The 21,939-nt window shown below is 43.4% G+C and overlaps 1 protein-coding gene across 2 annotated transcripts; it reads right to left on the bottom strand.

Annotated features, from left to right (window-relative positions):
- Positions 1-1,268: 1,268 nt before the first annotated feature.
- LOC133235080 (caspase-14-like) lies at positions 1,269-21,718 on the bottom strand. Of its 2 annotated transcripts, XM_061396012.1 has the most exons (7): positions 20,007-21,718; positions 18,497-18,549; positions 17,099-17,248; positions 8,773-8,998; positions 8,060-8,176; positions 6,001-6,110; positions 1,269-3,245 (listed from the first exon to the last, which is right to left on the bottom strand). In XM_061396012.1, the coding sequence occupies exons 1-7, from the start codon at positions 20,353-20,355 to the stop codon at positions 3,144-3,146; spliced, it is 1,107 nt and encodes a 368-aa protein (XP_061251996.1). In that variant the 5' UTR covers positions 20,356-21,718; the 3' UTR covers positions 1,269-3,143. The 2 variants fall into 2 exon arrangements, with proteins under 2 accessions (XP_061251996.1, XP_061251997.1); XM_061396013.1 differs by lacking the exon at positions 17,099-17,248.
- Between the last annotated feature and the right edge of the window lie 221 nt (positions 21,719-21,939).

Here is a 21,939-nt window from a genome sequence, read left to right as displayed (position 1 = left end):
TTTTTGAAATTTTCTTTGAGGAACGCAGGTTTTTAAATTGAAATAAAACAAACTCCGCATTTAAATGAAGAGCTGACATACAAGCAAAGGAATAAACTTAATTGTGGCTTTAAGCATCCTTAGAAACTGGTGCAAGTATCTGTAGACAAAAAGGGGGAAAACTTAGGCTGGCTTTTAGGGACAGTTTTCAGTCACTGCAGGACTTTCCTGGAGGGTGTTCTAGGACACTCCCAGACTATCTCAGCTCCCTCCCCAGTGCACCATAGAATCTCCAAAATACTTCCATTCTAACAACTGGGAAATTGCGCTGTAATTATGTTTAGGTTTTGTTTCTCCACAAAATACTTTTTTTCCCCACAAAACAACTCTGTCCTTGAGAAGTGCTAAGCATGATGAAAATTTTCGGCAAGGAAGTGAGTTATCTTCAAAGGTGAAGATGTACTATGGTGATAGTAAGCCAGAGTGAGGAGCCCTCAGCCTACGGGGCGCTTGTCAAACTGCGGTAGCTCCCCAGCCAAGTGTCCTCCTTCCCACCTCAGCCTCCTGGTCCTGTGCACAAGTTTCTCCACTATTTTTTATTCGTACACATTTAAAATAAAAATCTCAGCCTTTCTTTTGCAAACTTTGGTTCCTTGGGTCTGTATTTAAAAAATAATAAAAAATGGGCTTCAATTTTTTTTTTCTTTCAAATATAAAATTGTGCCAGGGACTATTTGGTGGCGGGGGGTGGTGGGGGATGGTTATATTTCACATGGCATTGGATGGCTAGGAGATTCTGTACTGATTTGAAGCTGAGAGAATTATGGGGTAGTTAGCTGGCCCCAGGCATCAAGTTCATCTGGGACCACCCACCTTTGTAACCAGAATTCCTCCTTTCTCTTTATCTGTCTGCTACCTAGTTGTCCTACAGTTCTCTCCATTACCCGAACTTGCCTGTAGTGGTCTGGGCAGGGTTCCAAAATAACTTTTCCCTCTGTTGTCCCAAAGCCCTCATTCCCTCAGTTTAGTGGTAATGGAAAGGTCCCTTCCATCCATCAAAAGCATTCTGTCTTAAAACTTTTCTCTGTCATTTGGCATTCCATCTCTTATATTATTCATGCATTGAAATCCCAGCTTCACTACATGCTTACATGCTGATTCTGAACAACCTAACCTCTCCCAGGAAATAACAGCTGTTGATATTTCAGCTGATGCTGCCTCCCTGAAACAAGCCTCTGTGCCTAGAAGTCTTGCAAAACCCAAGTGAATAGAGAACGCTCACCGGATGGTCATGTTTTATGAACCAGAGACATGTTAATGTTCTATACAAAACCAAAGCTACATATCAAGTATCAGAACACAAATGCTTAAAAATTAAATCACATATATTTATACTTTAGAAATCACATTACCTAAAATGGACACAATGATCTCTGAAATGCAGATAGGCCTGGAGATTCCAGATTGCTTCAGTTCATTTGGCTGTCAATCTTCAGAGCATTCTCACTAACCACCTGCATCCTCACATAGGCCCAACAGTCTTATGCAACTGCCAGCTTGAACCCTTAGGTTCAGCAACAGTCCCACCTGCAGGGTGTTCAGGAGCAAGTTCATGAAGCGGTCCAAGTTCACTGAAGTCCAGGGGGTTGAGTTCTCAGGGTCTGCTGAGCCAAACCTCCTTTCATACAGATGAGGAAACCGAGGTCCAGAAGCAGTCCAGAGTTACAACAAAAGTTTGAATACAAAAATTCATGCTCAGTCCACAGCTTGTTACTCTAAAATCATTAGTCTGTATACAGTTTTCTTTATTGTGGGATGGGACCCAAGTTGCTCCCTGAAGAATACACAGTAGAAGGGAAGCACACAGAACGGAAGGGCATTGCAGACCGAAAGGGGAGACTGAACTCCGATACAATGACATATCCAGGAGAGTTCATCCATCCACTAAGCCACAAGCCCGGTTCTGTGAGACAGGATTATTAAGGGAGGGCGAATTACCAGGACAAACAGGCAGGACATGAGTAGTGTAGATTGAGCCTGATGGAGAAAGACTTGCAATATTCTCCTAGGGAACTTGGGGGGTATATCCTGCAGGCAGTGGGGAGTCAAAGGATTATGAACAATGGGATGGCTTTTATGAGAGGATTTCGGGGAAACTCAGGTTAACTCCCAACTTGTTGAGTAGAAGCAGCCATGAGACATGCATGTATGTGGGGATGAATGGCAGCTGGCTAGATATGCAAGAGGCCCGATCTGTGGAATGGGTAAAATAATTAAAACACAGGGATCAGTCACTCACTACAACGTTCACTGCATGGCCTCTCTGTGTCCTAAGGTGCGGACGGAAGCTAGGACACAGCCATGAGTGAGACACACAACCTCTGCCTCTTGGAGCTCATGACTAAACTGGAGAGGGAGAGAAAACAGGCACTATAGAGTCATTTCAATGCTACAGAAGAGGAGCAGAGAGTCTCTGAGAACTTAGAAGAGGCTGACCTAGCAGGGGGCTATGGAAAGCCTCCCTGTGTAAGTGATGCTTGAACCAAATTCTAAAGGATGGCAAGGACTTACCTGTGTGGGGTGGAATAGAGGGTTCCAAGTGGAGAAGACAGCAGCTCAGAGGTGCAAGGAGGAAGGTGGGAAGCAGGTGCAAAGCAAACACACAAAGGCATCAAGGCCCAGAGTGATCCAGGTTAAGACCCGAGAATGGCTTACGGATCCAAGAGATCAGACTGGCTACAGACAAGTCTGGGGAGATAAGGCACAACAGAGGACAAGACCACACCCAGCAATCCTCGACTAAACCAAGAAAATAAGCCTTAAAGCCAGCACCAAATGAGGGGTGCAGAGGGCAGGGTAATCAGCAAGAAAAACGCAGGATAAAACCAGTACATAAATGGAGCTGGACGTCCATGTTTTGATAACAATTCAGGAAAGTGTTTTTTCAGAAAACAGTGATCTTAAAAAAAAGAAAAAAAAGACTTACAAGTATCAAGTAAGCAGACTTAAATCTTAGAAAAATTATGTATATATATACAAAACTGAAGAAACATCAGTGACAAGAATAATGCAAAATGGTAACCATTAGTGCAATGCTACAAATGCTCATAGCTCTTCACAAACTGTGTTGCAAAGCAGTCTTTGTTTTTTGAATCATCCTTGTGTCAAAAGTATACAAATTTTGTTAAAGTCGACTCCATTACCAGCGATACTTTCACTGGTTTGTTACACAGATTAAAGTCACGGTGCACCACTCTGTTATTCACCTGTAAGATAAAAGAACAAATTGTCCAAATGAACTGTAAAGCCCTCAAAAGCCTCTTAGTAAAGCCCACCGAAGGTGAGAGCAGAACTCTGACTGCATCAGGAAAAGCAAAGGTCACCCACATCCCAGCGAAGGCAGCGCTGTGGCTGGAAAGAGCACTGAAGTGTGCACAGCGTGCTCGGTCGCTTCAGTCGTGTCCCACACTTTGCAGCTCCATGGGCTGTAGCCCGCCAGGCTCCTCTGTCCATGGGATTCTCCAGGCAAGAATACCGGAATGGGTGGCCAGGCCCTTCTCCAGGGGATCTTCCTGCCCCAAGGTTTGAACACTTGCCTCTCACGTCCTCTGCACTGGCAGGTGGGTTCTTTATCACTAGTGCCACCCAGGAAGCCCAAGTGTGCACAGACCTGGGTTCAAGTCTCAACCTGCCCCTGGTAACATCAGGCAACCGTCTCTGAGCCTTGGTAACTTATGGTACCCTGAAAGGATTGGGTTATGTGATGTCCAAAGCATTCAATAGCTCTATGAATTCCAGGGCTGGTTGTAGGCTCGCCTACATCGGCTGCCTCATGAAGCTGTAAGGGCCTTTAACGCAAAGGTCACATCACATTCATTTTTGGACTTTCTTGCCAGTGTCTACTCAGCAAGGACTTTAAAAATGAAAAGTGTTCATACCATATGACCCAGCAATTCCACTTCTGGGTATATATCTGATAAAAGCAAAAACACTAATTTGAAAAGATACATGCACCCCAATGTTCATAGCAACATTATTTACAATTGCCAAGGTATGGAAGCAACCTAAATGTCTATCATCAGATGAATGGATAAAGAAGATGAGGTATATACACACGCGCACACATGCATACACACACACACAGAGACAGAAACACTACTCAGCCATTAAAAAGTGAAACTTTGCCTTTTGCAGCAACATGAATAAACTTGGAGGGTATTATGCTAAGTGAAATAAATCAGAGAAAGATAAATACTGTATATCACCACTTTTAAGTGAAATCTGAAAAATACAACAAACTGGTGAATTAAAAAAAAAAAAAAAGAGGGACTTCCCTGGCAGTCCAGTGGGTAAGACTCTGTGCTTCCACTACAGAGGACATGGGTTCAGTCCCTAGAAGGGGAACTAAGGGCCTGCATGCTGAGTGGCCAGAAGCAGGCTCACAGCTGTAGAGAATAAACTAGAGGTTACCAGTGGGGACAGGAAAGTGGGGAGGGGCAAGATAGGGCTAGGGGTCAAAAAGAGTTCTGGAATTGAAGACGTATGTGAAATGAAGAGTTATAGAAATGAAGACGTGTGTGAAACATTTGAAAATTGTAAAGCACTATAGAATTTAAAGAATCTTTCATTCAATTAAAAAAATAAGCTTTCAATTAAAAAATGAATGCTGTTCAAAAAAGACTTAATGAACACCATTTGGCAAAATAATTTTTCAGTTAGCCTAACTAAAATGAATTTCTACCTAGGTTAAATCTGTCTTTATGATTATATTCTTGAAACACTGACAAGAAACTATTTTATTAAAGAGAGAAATTGAATAATACAAGAGATTTGGGAATATGGTTGGAATGACTATCAAAATCGTATTTCTTCCCTTTAACACTCCCCCCTCGCCAAAAGCTTACCTCAAAATGAGGTGAAAAAGAATTTTGAAAGCTCTGAAGCATCATATGCAAAGCATTAACATTATATTTTTTTAAAGAAATAAAAATTGTTACCGTACCTTGGGAGGTAAGAAGTAAGTTCGTTTAGTAACTAAGTTGTGTCTGACTCTTTGCGACCCTGAGGACTGTACCCCTCCAGGCTTCTGTCCCTGGAATTTCCCAGAGAAGAATACTGGAATGGGTTGCCATTTCCTTCTCCAGGGGATCTTCCTGACCCAGGGATCGAACCTTCTTCTCCTGCGTCTCCTGCATTGGCAGGTGGATTCTTTACCACTGGGCCACCTGGGAAGCTCCTAAGGAGTAATACTGCGTGATTGTGATTAAGGCACGAGCTCTAAAAGCACTTTGTCTGGACTAGAAAGCCCAGGCTGCCACTTTCCTAGCTCTGCATTTGTAACAGGGGATGGGAATCAAAGCACCTGCCAGAGGGCTGTTGAAAAACTTAATGTATTAATATCTGTCAATTGCAAGGAACAGTAACTGGCACAGAGTGAGCTGTTCAGAAGGTGCGAGTACTGCTGTTACTGTGCTCATTTATAACCTTTTCTAGTTAGCTCTCTTCAGAGATAAAACGCCCAGATTAAGAAGAAAATAACTCTTTGATCCTGATATGGTAAACCACTATCATCAGGCCCTCCTCCAAACTACAGTGTGTATATAAATCTGCTATAATTCCCGGCCCCTCATTCATTCACTGAACGTTCAGTATTGGCTACAAGCTGGGCAGACAAATGTAAGATAGTGTTGGTCCTCAAAGAAGCCCTCCGGTTCTCCCCTCTTCCTGGGGGAGATAAATCAGGCTGGCAGGACCATAGTGCAGGCAGAACTTCCAAGCTTGCTAATAACCAACTCACTCGTGTTCCACTGAATGAAGTGTCACTGTCCGTTCTCCATTGGCGCCTGGCTCAGCCGTGACTTCTGCCACAGCCCTCTAAACTCACCAGCCCACTGGTTACAGGCCACTCCTGAACCCCCCTCATGCTTTCACGGCTGAAGGCAATCTTCTCATGAAGATGTTTTCATCAAGCGCATTAGCTTTAGACTGGATGGAGCGCGTGTTCACCTGGAATCTACTCACTATGGTAAAGAAGTCAGCGAGGTGCCACTTATTCCCATACTGCTTAAAGACTTCAGTCATCTCCTTGATCATCACAGAGCCAGTGCGGGGATCCCGTAAAGCGACATGATCTATAAAGGAAAAAAAAAAAGAACCACTTCATCCATTTCCCCCTCTACTTGTAGCAAACTTGCTCTTTGCTCCATAGTTAAAACCTAGAAAATGGCTTTGAACTGATAATACAGAAACACCAGCATTATGGAAAAGAATCTAAAAAAGAATATATGTGTGTGCTTAGTCGCTCAGTTGTGTCTGATTCTTTATGACCCCATGGACTGTAGATCGCCAAGGCTCTTCTGTCCATGGGGATTTTCCAGGCAAGAATACTGGAGTGGGTTGCCATGCCCTCCTCCAGGGGTTCTTCCCAACCCAGGGATCAAACCCAGGTCTCCGTCATTGCCAGTGGATTCTTCCCCATATGAGCCACCAAGGAAGCATTAAGATGGAGAATCCCCATGGACAGAGGAGTCTGTTGGGCTAAAGTCCATGGGGTCGCAAAGAGTTGGACACAACTGAGTGACTAAGCAGAGACAGAAGACTTGTGTGACCAATTGCACACAACCTCTCAAGGGGAAACTTTTAAATACGCATTTTTTATCTAGCTTCGAAGTTTTCAAATATACACTAAAGTGGGAGGGAAAGTTGAATGGCCCCCCGAATAATCATCCCTCAGATCAGAGTTATCAGTTTTTGTCATATTTGCTTTCCTTATCCCCTTTCTGGGCTTCCTAGGTGGCGCTGGTGGTAAAGAATGCCTGCCAAAGCAAGAGACGTAAGAGACGCAGGTTCAGTCCCTGGGCAGGGAAGATCCCCTGGAGGAGGGCGTGGCAACCCACTCCAGTGTTCTTGCCTGGAGAATCCCATGGACAGAGGAGCATGGCGGGCTCCAGTCCACGAGTCGAAAAGAGCTGGACACACTGAGTGACTTGGCATGCATGTACACATCCCCTTTCTACCTTTTTATTGCTGACTTTTGCTCTAGCATTTTAAGCTAACCCTAAATATATCCATATGGAATTTATTTGGGGGTATTCAAGGGTTTGACTACTGAAATTATGCTTATTATTCGATTGAAAAACACAAAATATGTCTGTATAGTGTGGAAGGACTGTGAAAATGGCACCCTCTCATAGTAAACCTGGGTTGGAACACAAAAAAACACAGGACATGTTTGCAACATCAGGATATGCAAAGGTTTCTTACAAAAGGCATACGCCATAAAAGAAAAAAGTCAATAAACTGGAGTAAAAACATAAAACGCTTGCTTTGCAGCAGGCAAGAATTCTACTACTGAATCACCACTGAATGCTTATAAAACTTTTGCTTTTTGAAAGACATCTTTAAGAAAAGGAAAAGCCAGTCACAAAGTGGGAGAGAATATTTGTAACTTGTACCAGAGAAAGGACTAGTATTCAGAATATACGTAACTTAATAAGAAAACAACCCAGTGCAATACAGGGCAACAGGAGATGTGTGAATGGCCAAAAGGCACGTGAACAGATGGTCCAAAAAAAGGCCATACAAATAGAAAGAAAAATATTCTTATTTATTTTTTTTTATTTTTGATCATGCCACTGGGCTTGTGGGATCTTAGTCCCCAAACCAGGGATTGAACCTGTGCCCTCAGCAGTGAGGGCACGGAGTCCTAACCACTGGACCACCAGGGAGGTCCCTCATTCTTAAATAACCAGTTACTACCAGGCTGTGTGTCCCTGTTGGGCACTGCATGACTTCTCAACTTAGGACACCACAATGGTGCTTGCTCTTTCTCCCATGCACATCAATCTATAAAGCACAGATAATTTTTTTCAGAAAGATTTCTGGGAAGGCCCTGGTGATCCTGTGGTTAAGACTCTGCACTTCCATTGCCAAGGGCCCAGGTTCAATCCAGGGTCGAGGAACTAAGATCCCACAAGCCTCACAGAGAGGCAAAAAAAAAAAAAAAAAGGATTTTCAAAAATCAGTAGGAATAACCTAAACCCTCTGGATGAATGTCTATCTTCAAGCCTCACTATCCTACCTGCTTGGGTGGGATATACAATGAAATAATCACTGAATGTAGGCAGCCTCTTCTTCTCTGATCCATCATCCAAGTCCATGGGTTCATCATCTGTTTCAACACCACTGTCTCTTCTCTCTGTTTTTTGAGGAATGAAAATACAAACTACAATAATATACCATTGACATGAATAACTTTTAATAAAAGTCACAAGAAGCTTGTATCTCCACAAGAGAAATAATTAAAACCAAAGTTACATAAATCAGAAATTAGTCCCACAAGCCAACTAGAATCACATGAATGATGGGACATCCCCCAGAAAATTGTCCACCTCTCCCCTAGAATTTGAGGCTCTAAGATACACCTAATGATTTTAATGGCTTAGACCCTCCTCAAATCCCATGGATGGAGGAGCCTGGTAGGCTGCCGTCTATGGGGTCGCACAGAGTTGGACATGACTGAAGCGACTTAGCAGCAGCAGCAGCAGCAGACCTTCCTCAGACTAAATTAACCATTCTAACCAGGTAAGCTGTCACTCCATCCCTTTCTCCCAGCTCAAAGTCCCTACTATGCTATATAATGTAAGATACATCAGCTAAGGGTCTGAGGTATCTTCAGGTATATTATTTAATATAATTATTAAAAAATAATTTTTTAAAACTTACTTTTCTTTCCTCAATCATCAACATGAGAATTTTCTGGAAAGAGAATGATACAAAGACATCTCCACTTACCTCCTCTGCAGGCCTGGATTATAAAGATTTTTGGTTTCTCTTGAAGTGCTGGACAATTTTTATTGTTAAACATTTCAAAAATGTCTTCCAGGCTGACTTTTTCACCGTCTTTCATTTTGATAAAACCTTCTTCTCCATGGGACATAAGAGTAACAAGGCAACAGCCAATGTCATCTTTAATTTCATTTAGTTCATCACGAAATGATGTTATTTTTCCAAGTAAGTCCTGTAAAATAAGATAACATATTAAAAAAGAACTGTATATACATATATATTATATATGTATAATATATAATACAGATAACATATTAAAAAAGAAGTAGAAAAAAACAGAAATCCCAGAGATGGCTTCTTCACAAAGTGAATCAATGAGATGACAAATATGAAAATACCTACATCTCTTGTAGTGTCAGTATGACTTATCACTTCCCTTTTGGTTGCTATCAGACTTCGTATGATTTATTCTTTTACCAATGGTGGTTCTTGTTTGACAAAATTATGGTGCTTCTGATTCTCTACCACAAAACATAAGAAAACTACAGTTCCCCAAAGAATTAATGTATTTAAATGCTGCATTATTAACTTATTTTATTGATTTATTTTTAATTAATTAATTTATTTTAATTGGAGGCTAATTACTTTACAATATTGTAGTGGTTTCTGTCATACATTGACATGAAACAGCCATGGGTGTACATGTGTTTAACTTATTTTAATATAAAAATTATTTTATAAAATTAATACCCTCAGTAAGCTAGAAATGGCAAGGAATGGAGGAGTCTACCCAATCATATCCACTTGCCAGAATCTATCAAGAGGCATCAGCAGAATCAATGCCCCTATAAAGACAAGCAAGAGAGGAATGGCTGCTCTCACCATGTTGTAACAAAGATCCTGGCCATTTCAATACAGTACAGCAAAAGTTAAATGAGGTATAAATACTGGAAACAAAGACTCATTGCTGCTAAGTCACTTCAGTCGTGTCCGACCCTGTGCGACCCCATAGACGGCAGCCCACCAGGCTCCCCTGTCCCTGGGATTCTCCAGGCAAGAACACTGGAGTGTGTTGCCATTTCCTTCTCCAATGCATGAAACTGAAAAGTGAAAGTGAGATCGCTCAGCCGTGTCGGACCCTCAGCGACCCCATGGATTGCAGGCTTCCAGGCTCCTCCATCCATGGGATTTTCCAGGCAAGAGTACTGGAGTGGGGTGCCAAAGACTCATTACTTACAAATAATATGACTTTCTAGAAATATATTCAATTAAAACCTACTAAAAGTAGAGATCTGCAAGTTGACCAGATACAAACTTAATTTACAAAGACCTTGGTTCAGTTCAGTCGCTCAGTCGTGTCTGACTCTTTGCGACCCCATGAATCGCAGCACACCAGGCCTCCCTGTCCATCACCAACTCCCGGAGTTCACTCAGACTCACGTCCATTGAGTCAGTGATGCCATCCAGCCATCTCATTCTCTGTCGTCTCCTTCTCCTCCTGCCCCCAATCCCACCCCAGCATCAGAGTCTTTTCCATTGAGTCAACTCTTCGAATGAGGTGGCCAAAGTATTGGAGTTTCAGCTTCAGCATCATTCCTTCCAAAGAACACCCAGGGCTGATCTCCTTTAGAATGGACTGGTTGGATCTCCTTGCAGTCCAAGGGACTCTCAAGAGTCTTCTCCAACACCACAGTTCAAAAGCATCAATTCTTCAGCACTCAGCCTTCTTCACAGTCCAACTCTCACATCCATACATGACCACAGGAAAAACCATAGCCTTGACTAGACGAACCTTTGTTGGCAAAGTAATGTCTCTGCTTTTGAATATGCTATCGAGGTTGGACATAACTTTCCTTCCAAGGAGTAAGCGTCTTTTAATTTCATGGCTGCAGTCACCATCTGCAGTGATTTTGGAGCCCCAAAAAATAAAGTCTGACACTGTTTCCACTATTTCCCCATCTATTTCCCAGGAAGTGATGGGACCGGATGCCATGAACTTCGTTTCCTGAATGTTGAGCTTTAAGCCAACTTTTTCACTCTCCACTTTCACTTTCATCAAGAGGCTTTTGAGTTCCTCTTCACTTTCTGCCATAAGGGTGGTGTCATCTGCATATCTGAGGTTATTGATATTTCTCCCGGCAATGTTGATTCCAGCTTGTGCTTCATCCAGCCCAGCACTTCTCATGATGTACTCTGCATATAAGTTAAATAAGCAGGGTGACAATATACAGCCTTGACTCACTCCTTTTGCTATTTGGAACCAGTCTGTTGTTCCATGACGAGTTCTAACTGTTGCTTCCTGACCTGCATACAGATTTCTCAAGAGGCAGGTCAGGTGGTCTGGTATTCCCATCTCTTTCAGAATTTTCCACAGTTTATTGTGATCCACACAGTCAAAGGCTTTGGCATAGTCAATAAAGCAGAAATAGATGTTTTTCTGGAACTCTCTTGCTTTTTCCATGATCCAGCGGATGTTGGCAATTTGATCTCTGGTTCTTCTGCCTTTTCTAAAACCAGCTTGAATATCAGGAAGTTCACGGTTCACATATTGCTGAAGCCTGGCTTGGAGAATTTTGAGCATTACTTTACTAGCATGTGAGATGAGCGCAATTGTGCAGTAGTTTGAGCATTCTTTGGCATTGCCTTTCTTTGGGATTGGAATGAAAACTGACCTTTTCCAGTCCTGTGGCCACTGCTGAGTTTTCCAAATTTGCTGGCATATTGAGTGCAGCACTTTGACAGCATCATCTTTCAGGATTCGAAATAGCTCAACTGGAATTCCATCATCTCCACTAGCTTTGTTTGTAGTGATGTTTTCTAAGGCCCACTTGACTTCACATTCCAGGATGTCTGGCTCTACGTCAGTGATCACACCATCGTGATTATCTGGGTCGTGAAGATCTTTTTTGTACAGTTCTTCTGTGTATTCTTGCCACCTCTTCTTGATATCTTCTGCTTCTGTTAGGTCCATACCATTTCTGTCCTTTATTGAGCCCATCTTTGCATGAAATGTTCCCTTGGTATCTCTAATTTTCTTGAAGAGATCTCTAGTCTTTCCCATTCTGTTGTTTTCCTCTATTTCTTTGCATTGATCGCTGAAGAAGGCTTTTTTATCTCTTCTTGCTATTCTTTGGAACTCTGCATTCAGATGCTTATATCTTTCCTTTTCTCCTTTGCTTTTCACTTCTCTTCTTTTCACCGCTATTTGTAAGGCCTCCCCAGACAGCCATTTTGCTTTTTTGCATTTCTTTTCCTTGGGGATGGTCTTGATCCCTGTCTCCTGTACAATGTCACAAACCTCATTCCATAGTTCATCAGGCACTCTATCTATCAGATCTAGTCCCTTAAATCTATTTCTCACTTCCACTGTATAATCATAAGGGATTTGATTTAGGTCATACCTGAATGGTCTAGTGGTTTTCCCTACTTTCTTCAATTTAAGTCTGAATTTGGTAATAAGGAGTTCATGATCTGAGCCACAGTCAGCTCCTGGTCTTGTTACAAAGATCTAGAGTTCCCTAATTACCCAGGAATAAAACATTTAAACTGGATAATGGAAAAGGGATCCTTTGAAGGTCGTAACAAAAGTAAAACATTACCTAGGAATAAACCTAACAAGAAATGAACATTATCTAAGTGAATAAAATTATTTAAAAAATCTTCAGTGAAGAGGCAACATAAAATATGACAGCCTGAAGTTTCTGATCGAGATGACTCAATACTATTAATTTGTCAATTAACTCCAAATTAATCTCTAGTCAATGTCATATGAGTTAAAACCTCAAGGGATTTCTGTGAAACTGGATGGTTCTCAAGGTCACAGAAAACAGATGCTCAGGAATAGCAAGGTACTGAAGAATAGCAAAGAACATTCAGAAGTAAAAAACAAAGGCAAACAAATAAAAACAAACAAAAAAACACAATGAACGGGAGGTAGATCATCTCAGCTGTCCAAAAGCACTATAAAATCAGGGTGAACAAAACATGGATATAGCAGCATGTTGCTGCTGCTGCTAAGTTGCTTGTCTTGTCCAACTCTGTGCGACCCCATAGACAGCAGCCCACCAGGCTCCGCCATCCCTGGGGTTCTCCAGGCAAGAACACTGGAGTGGGTTGCCATTTCCTTTTCCAGTGCATGAAAATGAAAAGTGAAAGTGAAGTCGCTCAGTCGTGTCCGACTCTTTGCAACTCCATGGACTGCAGCCTACCTGGCTCCTCCATCACCAGCATAAGTATAAACAAATATATGAATACATATTTTAGAATCCAGAAATCAATCCAAATACACATATAGGGATTTAATATATGACAAGAATGGAATTTCATGTATGTGGGGAAAGGATGTATCACCAACAAATGAGAACTGGCTTGGAAATAAAGTTAGACCTCCCACCTCACTGTTTCAGTGAGCAGAAGGCTAACCTTAACTATAAAGATATTATAGAAAAATAATTTAAAAAATGTTTAACTGGGGGGCTTCCCTCTTGGTTCAGTGGTAAAGAATACGCCTGCCAATGCAAAAGATCAGGGTCTGACACCTGATCTGGGAACCCACATGCCAAGGAGCAACTATACCCATCTGCCACAACTACTGAGCCTGTGCTCCAGAGCCCAGGAGCCCCCGCACTGAAACCCGCATGCCCTAGAGCCTGTGCTCTGCAACAAGAGAAGTCACAGCAGTGAGAAGTCCACGCCCTGCAACCAAAAGTAGCCCCGCTCACTGCAACTAGAGAAAGCCTGCACAGCAACGAAGACCCAGGGCGGCCAAAAATAAATAATAAATTTTAAGCTGGGAAATCATGGGGTTTAATCAAGACAGAAAAACCAAGAAGCTGACAAAAAGAAAGACTGACGAGTTTATAGTAAAAACTTCCATATGACTTGAGGCAACAAAAAGTCAAAAGGCAAGTAACAAGGCAGGAGAAAAATATCTGCAGTCTATTTTGTCTAAAATTCAGGAAAAAGAACTACAGAATAAGAAAAGAAAATCCAGTAAGAAAAAAGGGCAAAGGATATAAACAGGTAATTCACAGAAGGGAAAATAATGACCAAAAGATGTTCAACCATGCTACTACAGTCAAGAAAATGAAAGTGAAATAATTTTACCAGTAAGATTGCTAATTATTTACAAATAAATGTTGACAGGATGTAGAGAAAGAAGTTACTTCTGGACCTTTGGGAGAATAAACCAGAAAAACATTGGCAATTATCTGTCACCTGAATGGAAAAGATGGATTTAAAAAAAAATCACATAACAGAAGAAATTCTGGTACAATCCATGGAAAACATGAAGGAGTCTGCTTTTAACTTTGAAACAAAATCTAAATTTATCGAGTACTTACTATAGGCCAGCTATTATCCTGAGAACTTTAACATAAAGCAGTTCATTTCATCCTCACCCCAGCCCTACATAATAAATTAGAGAGAAGAAAGCCGTCCATTAATTTCAGGCAGAATTTCTAGACAATTACCCCGCTATGGACATTTTGTGTCAGGAACTCTTTGCCTTGGGGGCTGTCCTGTGCATCCTCATATGTTCAGCCACACCCTCGGTTCTACCTTGGCATCTACACTAATGCCAACAGTACCCTCCAACGATGAAAAACAAAAACGTCTCTGTGCACTGGCATGAGTGCACGCTGAGTCATGTCCGACTCTGTGATCCCGTGGACTGTGGTCCGCCAGGCTCCTCTGTCAGTGGGACTCTCTAGCCGAGAATACTGGAGTGGGTTGCCATTTCCTTTTCCTGGGGATCTTTCCAACCCAGGGATCGAACCCGCGTCTCTTGTGTCTCCTGCATTGGCAGGTGGGTTCTTTACTGCTGTGCTACCTGGGAAGCCCAAAAATGTCTCCAGACAGTGTCAGAAGTAGCCCCCAGGGGGGACAAAGTCACCCCCAGTTGAGGATTAGACTAACAACTGGTAAGAGACAGGACTCCACCTCTGTTGGCCTGTGCTGTTTTCCTGGTCCTCCTGCTATGCTGTTCCTTCATATTCACTAGCAATGACTCCTGGGGTCTATGAAGGACTCTCCTCTGTTACTAATCCAAAGCATGGGCAGGGCTAGACCTGGACTCAGCTGCAGGCAGAGAGGTCACAACGAAGCTCCCACCCATCCACCACCGCCCTTCCCCTTCATCTTCTTCTCTGTCATCTAGTTAAATCACAATGCAGTTTTGCCCAGGGCTCTCAGTAATCCCTCTCCATACCTGCTCAATGCAGACTTCCAAAGAAAAGCAAGGAGAGATAAGAAAGCCTTCCTCAGTGATCAATACAAAGAAACACGGAAACAACAGAATGGGAAAGACTAGAGAGCTCTTCAAGAAAATTAGAGACACTAAGGGAATATTTCATGCAAAGATGGGCACAATAAAGGACAGAAACGGTATGGACCTAACAGAAGCAGAAGATATTAAGAGGAGGTGGCAAGAATACACAGAAGAACTGTACAAAAAAGATCTTCACGACCCAGATAATCACGATGGTGTGATCACTCAACTAGAGCCAGACCTCCTGGAATGTGAAGTCAACTGGGCCTTAAGAAGCATCACTACGAACAAAGCTAGTAGAGGTGATGGAATTCCAGTTGAGCTATTCCAAATCCTAAAAGATGATGCTGTGAAAGTGCTGCACTCAACATGAGAGCAAATTTTGAAAATACAGCAGTGGCCACAACTGGAAAAGGTCAGTTTTCATTCTAATCCCAAAGAGAGGCAATGCCAAAAAATGTTCAAAATACTGCACAATTGCACTCATCTCACAGGATAGCAAAGTAATGCTCAAAATACTCCAAGCCAGGCTTCAACAGTATGTGAACTGAAAACTTCCAGACATTCAAGCTGGATTTAGAAAAGGCAGAGGAACCAGAAATCAAATTGCCAACATCTGTTGGATCATCAAAAAAGCAAGAGAATTCCAGAAAAACATCTGCTTTATTGACTATGCCAAAGCCTTTGACTCTGCGGATCACAACAAATTGTGGAAAAATTCTTAAAGAGATGGGACTACCAGACCACCTTACATGCCTCCTGAGAAATCTGTATGCATGTCAAGAAGCAACAGTTTGAACCACACATGGAACAGCAGACTGGTTCCAAATTGGGAAAGGAGTACATCAAGGCTGTATATTGTCATCCTGCTTATTTAACTTATATGCAGAGTACATCATGTGAAATGCCAGGCTAGATGAAGCACAAGCTGTAATCAAGATTGCCAGGAGAAATATCAATAACTTCTGATATGCAGATGACACCACCTTATGGCAGAAAGTGAAGAAAAACTAAAGAGCCTCTCGATGAAAGTGAAAAAGGAGAATGAAAAAGCTGGCTTAAAACTCAACATTCAAAAAATGGAGATCATGGCATCCGGTCCCATCACTTCATGGCAAATAGATGGGGAAACAATGGAAACAGTGACAGACTTTATTTTCTTGGATTCCAAAATCACTGTGGATGGTGACTACAGCCATGAAATTAAAAGACACTAGATCCTTGGAATGAAAGTTATGACCAACCTAGATAGCATATTAAAAAGTAGAGACATTTACTTTGCCAACAAAAGTCCATCTAGTCAAAGCTATGTTTTTTCCAGTTGCCATGTATGGATGTGAGAGTTGGACTATAAAGAAAGCTGAGCGGGGAAGAATTGATGCTTTTGAACTGTGGTGTTGGAGAAGACTCTTGTAAGTCCCTTGGACGGCAAGGAGATCAAACCAGTCAATCCTAAAGGAAATCAATCTTGAATATTCATTGGAAGAACTGATGCTGAAGCTGAAACTCCAATACTTTGGCCACCTGATGCAAAGAACTGACTCATTGGAAAAGACCCTGATGCTGGGAAAGATTGAAGGCAAGAGGAGAAGAGGATGACAGAGGATGAGATGGTTGGATGGCATCACCAACTCAATGGACATGAGTTTGAGCAAGCTCCAGGAGTTGGTGATGGACAAGGAAGTCTGGCATGCTGCAGTCCATGGGGTCGCAAAGAGTCGGACATGACTGAGCAACTGAACTGAACGGAACACGACAAAAGCTCCTACATCCATAAGGGAAGCTCGGTTAGATTTCATCAGGACATTCAGGTCCATCACCCAGCAGGCCCTGGTTCTAACCAGGTAATAAAACTCAATTTTTTTAAAGAAGAAAAGAAGATTATAATATCCAAGCTACAAATTTTCCTTTTCTTTTTTTGCCATGTCACAGGACATGTGGGATCTTAGTTACTGACCAGGGATCGAACCCGAGCTCCCTGCAGTGGAAGCACAGAGTCTTAACCAATGGACCACCAGGAAAGTCCCAAGCTACAAATTTTCACTTTTGTTTTTAACTTGGTACCATTTTGTCAGGATCGATGCACAACGTCGGTTCGAACTTGCACTCCTTAAGCCAATCCTTCATCAGTTGGACATCCTGGTGAGCTCCTAGCCTGTTCTTCTTCACACACATGAGGAAGGCCTTCCGCCTGCCACTTAGGTCGTAACGGTACTGTTTGCAAGGAAAGCCAAGAAACAATGTTAAAACCAAACTGAATCCAAATGTGCCTTATATGTGAAACGAGTTTAACACTGACTACCTCTCTCGTCATGACTTCCTTTATAATTCTTTCAAATACCTCTGTCAAACTTGGACCAACAGGCCAATCTCATTTCTAAATCCTATACATAGCCATAACTACGTTTAAGGAAAGTGGCAAATGGTAAATGACATAACTACACGGTGTAAAGAAAACGCAGTTATGGAAATCCAGAAGGTGGGGTATTCTACAGGACAAATAACCTGGCTTCGTCAACAAACAAGAGAAGAGGTTAAAGGAAAGGTATTGTAAATAAAGAGTGTTAAAAGACAGGCCTTCAAATGTATTTGTTTGAATCAGAGCCTAACTCAAGCAAGCCAACTGTACAAGGCACTGGAAGCAGCCAAGGACATCTGTAGGCTAACTGCATCTCTACCGAGACGAGGGCATTTGTTTCTAGGCTTGCTAAATACATACTCAGGTATTGTATGTATGAAAGTGATAAGATATCCAAGTGTGGGAGAGGGTTGCTTTAAAATAACAGGGTCGAGGGAGCAGATGAAACAAGATTGGCTACATGACTAATTGTTGAAGTAGGGCTCTAGGAAGGCGGGGCTGGAGTTTGGGGATTCATTTTTCTCTTCTACTTTAGCTTATGTTTTAAATGTTCATAATAAAACAAACAGAAAAGAGTCAGAAGCCAGCAATTTATGTAGTTGCACAAGGCCAAACAACCTGCGGTGCCCTGATCTGTAAAATGGAGATACTAACCATACTTACCTAATTTGGTTCATGCATGCAAAGTGGTTTTAACTGGCGAATATTTTGCTTTTTCTATTTATAACAGAAAGCAGAAAGATGTGACCACTTGAGACAACCACAGATGTTCATTTTCAGCCCAACAAAAGCAGCACAAAAACCTTCAAATGGTGTCTAAATACTATCTGAACTGATTAAGTGTGTGCGTGCACTAAGTTGCTCAGTCGTGTCCAACTCTGCAACCCCATGAACTGTAGCCTGTCAGACTCCGCTGTCCATGGGGATTCTCCAGGCAAGAATACTGGAGTGGGTTGCCATTTCGTACTCCTGGGGATCTTCCCCACTCAAGGATCTAACCCACGTCTCTTGCATCTTCTGCATTGCAGACGGATTCTTTACCACTTGAGCCGGCAGGGAAGCCAGCTAACATGCAGCATTAGAATAAAAGTCCAGATACTTACCAATTCACCATCCACACAGTCATAGCTTCTCTTTAGACTCTTTCGTGGAATCACTGAATGAATTTTCGTGGAAAGACAAAACAGAAAAGAGCATTTTTTTTTTTCACTTTTCTCTTTTTAATTATGATCTGTAGTGGTTCCTGTTAACAGAAAGCAACTCTCAAGAAAAACAGTCGCCTCTTTTGTTTTGGGGCCCAGCAGGCTTCAATCTCGTTTCAGAACAGGTTTCCAGGATCATGAAAACCCTCTCCCAAACTCATGAGAACAGAAACTTAACAGAACTCCTTTAGTCCTCAGTCAGGTTCAGAGGCAGGGAGAGGCAGGCCAGAGATGAAAAGGATAAGGACCAATGAGCATTACTGAACATGAACCTCCAGAAAAGGAGACCAAGGCTCTGATAAAGAGACGAAGTTAAAGACCCCATTTGATGTTTTAATTAAACAAACAGCATTCAAATATTTTGGAGGTATCTACAGTGTGCAGTCATGATACTGTGTAGTTTGGTTGGTTCTGAAAAACCAAAAAAAAAAAACCACCCACTTTACCAAGTGCAAGAGATTCACAGTCTAAAGCATGATAACTAAGCATGGAGAGACAGTATAAGAGCTGTGCAGATGCAGTCAAAGGAGAATCAAAGGCTTCCCGGGGCCAGTATTCTACCCACAGGCCATGTTTTGTGGTGGTTTTCGGTGGTCACCCATTACAAATTCAAATGTCAGCAAAGCAACATACTTGGAACTCAATCAGATCATAAGCACGGGAGAACAGACCCCAGCCATAGTATACTTTGGTGTGTACCTCAACACGTCCAATCTAAGTGCTACTTTCTCTTTCTCCTTCTCTTTCTCACTCTCTCTTTCATCTCTCTACATAAGTATACACAAACTGCCTCATATATTATACACACATACAGTTGTTAAATTTACCAGGGGAAACCCTAACCTCCCCCAGCTTGGTACGTTTCCTGCTCCTAAACCACATCTTCCCAGATTTATGGCAAATGTTCTAACGGTATATTCAAACACTGAGTTTCTCACTGCATCATCTAAAAACCTTCTCCATCATAACCACCCGGAGGTAACTGTTCAAAAATGCACCTCAGTCCTGCTGAGTCAATCTGGATTTCTCAGCCCGTCCCAGAATGGTAAACCCTGATGGCTGCTTTGGACTGGTCACTTGGATTCCGTGCCTGGGAACTCTCTCTCTTCTTCCCGCTGACTCCCGGGCTCCCACCCTCCGCCGCTGGTTCTCTCCGTCCCTCGAGGCCCTCGTCCTTCTTGCTCCGCCTCCCCCAACGCCCATCACTGATACTCTGTCCCCCGCCGCTCACCTGGGCTCCGGGGCCAAACCCGGCCCTCACCTAGGGGGTCCTCCCCTCGCCAGTCTCCCCCTCCCTAGTTCAGTACCCACCCCACCCCCGCCCCTGCCCCAATCCAGGAATCCCCGGGCGGCGGGGGCCAAACCCCGCGGTCCCGAGCACCCCCTCCTCCGGGAATCCCCGCGCACTCACCAGGGCAGTCGGTGGGGGCGCTCTGCCAGCGCGGCAGCAGGTCTGCGCGGGGTAGCAGCTCCAGCACCTGGACAAGGACGCGCTTGGCGACGGCCGCCGGGTAGTAGTGCTTGGCAAGAAGCTTGGCCAGCCCCGACGGGCTGTGGCCCTCCAGCTCCAGCTTCACCTGGCTCACGGGCGGCTCCACTTTCTTAAGGTGGTCGCGGAAGCTGCGCAGCTCCTGCGAGGAAAGCAAGTCCAGGGTCTCCTGCAAGCGGCTCTGCAGCTCCTCTGTGGTCGGCGAGATCTTCGGAGGCGCCGGCTGACCGTCTGACCCCGAGCGCCGGCCGCTTCCCAGGCTCCCCTCCATTGTCCCCCAGCGATGCTGAAGCGCCCGGGCAGAAGAGACCTATCTGAACCCCGCGCGCCACACACGCCTCCCGCTTCTCCTCTTTGTTTTGAAAACTGGAGGCGTTTCCGCTCGCCCAGCGAGCCTGACCAGGGCGGCCTGGAAGCTCCCGCCTTCCCCGCGCTGGCCCAGGCCCCACCCCCGACCCGGAGCCACGCCCCGCTCCGCCCACAAGAGTTCGTCCACGGTTTAACCCTTGTAGCCTGGGTTGGGAAGGCTGAGTGGTGCCCGCCCGGCAAGGCTCCTACATGGTTCTCTGCCTTGGCAGCACGTTAGAATCGCTAGGGGGACTTTTGACATTACTCACGCCCAGGCCACAACCTAACCTGATTACACTAGACCCTCTGGGTGGCCGACCCAGGTACTAGTGGTTTTTAAAGCTTCCCAGGTGATTCCAACCTGCAGCCAAGTTTGAGAACCACCGATCTTAGAGCGTCTATCAGCTACCTAAGCCAGTCCCCAAGGAGCAGGGGAAAACTTGGAAACTGAAAAAACACCTACAGATTATGGAATCGAGCCAGCTTTTTTAGGGGACTTGGTGACAAAGCGAGTTTTTTTAGAGGACCTGGTGACAAAAAACTAGTAATTTGAAGGCAGTAAGATGTCGGAAATGCACTGTTCAGCCTGAGGGGTGTGAAAGGAGCACTGCCTTGGGGAGCACTTCGCAGCTTTGCAATCACCCTCTTCCTCCTACTCCTGTTCCCTGACTTGATAGGGCTCTCAGGAAATGATGACTCATTTAAACCATGGTCTGCCTCAAAATTACTTACCCTTTCAAACAGTTGGTGAAAGAATCTCAGGACCTGAGTCGTGACTCAATTAAACCAACTGTAAACAATCATTTTGGAGACCATCAGAGAACTGTGAATATGGGCTGGGTACCGAACGATAAGCAAAAAAACTGTTTTTCTGGTGGGGTAATAACATGGTACTTACTGAAGAAAAATGTCCTTGAATTTTAGAGATGCATATTGAAATATGGAAGGGTGAAATGGTATGATGCCTGGGATCTGCTTTTAAAAGCTTCATTGCAGAATAAAGGAAGTAGTGGGGAGAGGGGAGAGACAAGCAGCAGTGAGTAAACTCTGATGATTGCTCCATTTGAATGATGTTGAGTGAGGGGCAGTGTACTATTTACTTGATTGATTGAGCTGTTTCATAATATACTCTTGGAAACAGTATAATGCAGCTTGAAAGCTTGGCTTCAGTTCTTTTTGCCTCCTGCCTTACTAGGCCTTATCTCTAGCTGTCAGATGACTGTTCACTCCCACAAAGCCCCGCCCCAAAATAATTTGCTTTAACTCTGGGGCAGTTAAGAACAAATCAAATTTTTTTAATACAAAAAAAAAAAAAAAAAAAGGTGGGGTGGGCACTGGGCAGTGTTTCCAAAGTCAGCTGAAGCTCACTACCCACTTCCTGCCTGAACCTCAATACTTGTGGGAGACAGTGGGAGAGGAAAAAAATTCTTGGAGCCTGGGATATGCAGACCCCAGGGGCCTTCACTCTTAAGAGTCAGATTTCATAAAGGCGAATTTCAGTTTTACC

Source organism: Bos javanicus, chromosome 22 (genome assembly GCF_032452875.1).
Source record: "Bos javanicus breed banteng chromosome 22, ARS-OSU_banteng_1.0, whole genome shotgun sequence".
NCBI classification, from domain to species: Eukaryota; Metazoa; Chordata; class Mammalia; order Artiodactyla; family Bovidae; genus Bos; species Bos javanicus.
Note: the sequence above shows the minus strand (reverse complement) of the source record. Positions and strands in the feature narration are given on the sequence as shown.

Excerpts from the sequence above, each read along its gene's own strand:
- LOC133235080 (XM_061396012.1), bottom strand. The coding sequence starts at position 20,355 with ATGGAGGGGAGCCTGGGAAGCGGCCGGCGCTCGGGGTCAGACGGTCAG. Across the intron at positions 17,249-18,496 it reads ACTGTGTGGATGGTGAATTG|TACCGTTACGACCTAAGTGG; the intron begins GTAAGTATCTGG and ends CCTTGCAAACAG. Across the intron at positions 8,999-17,098 it reads GCATCGATCCTGACAAAATG|GACTTACTTGGAAAAATAAC; the intron begins GTACCAAGTTAA and ends CTTATTTTACAG.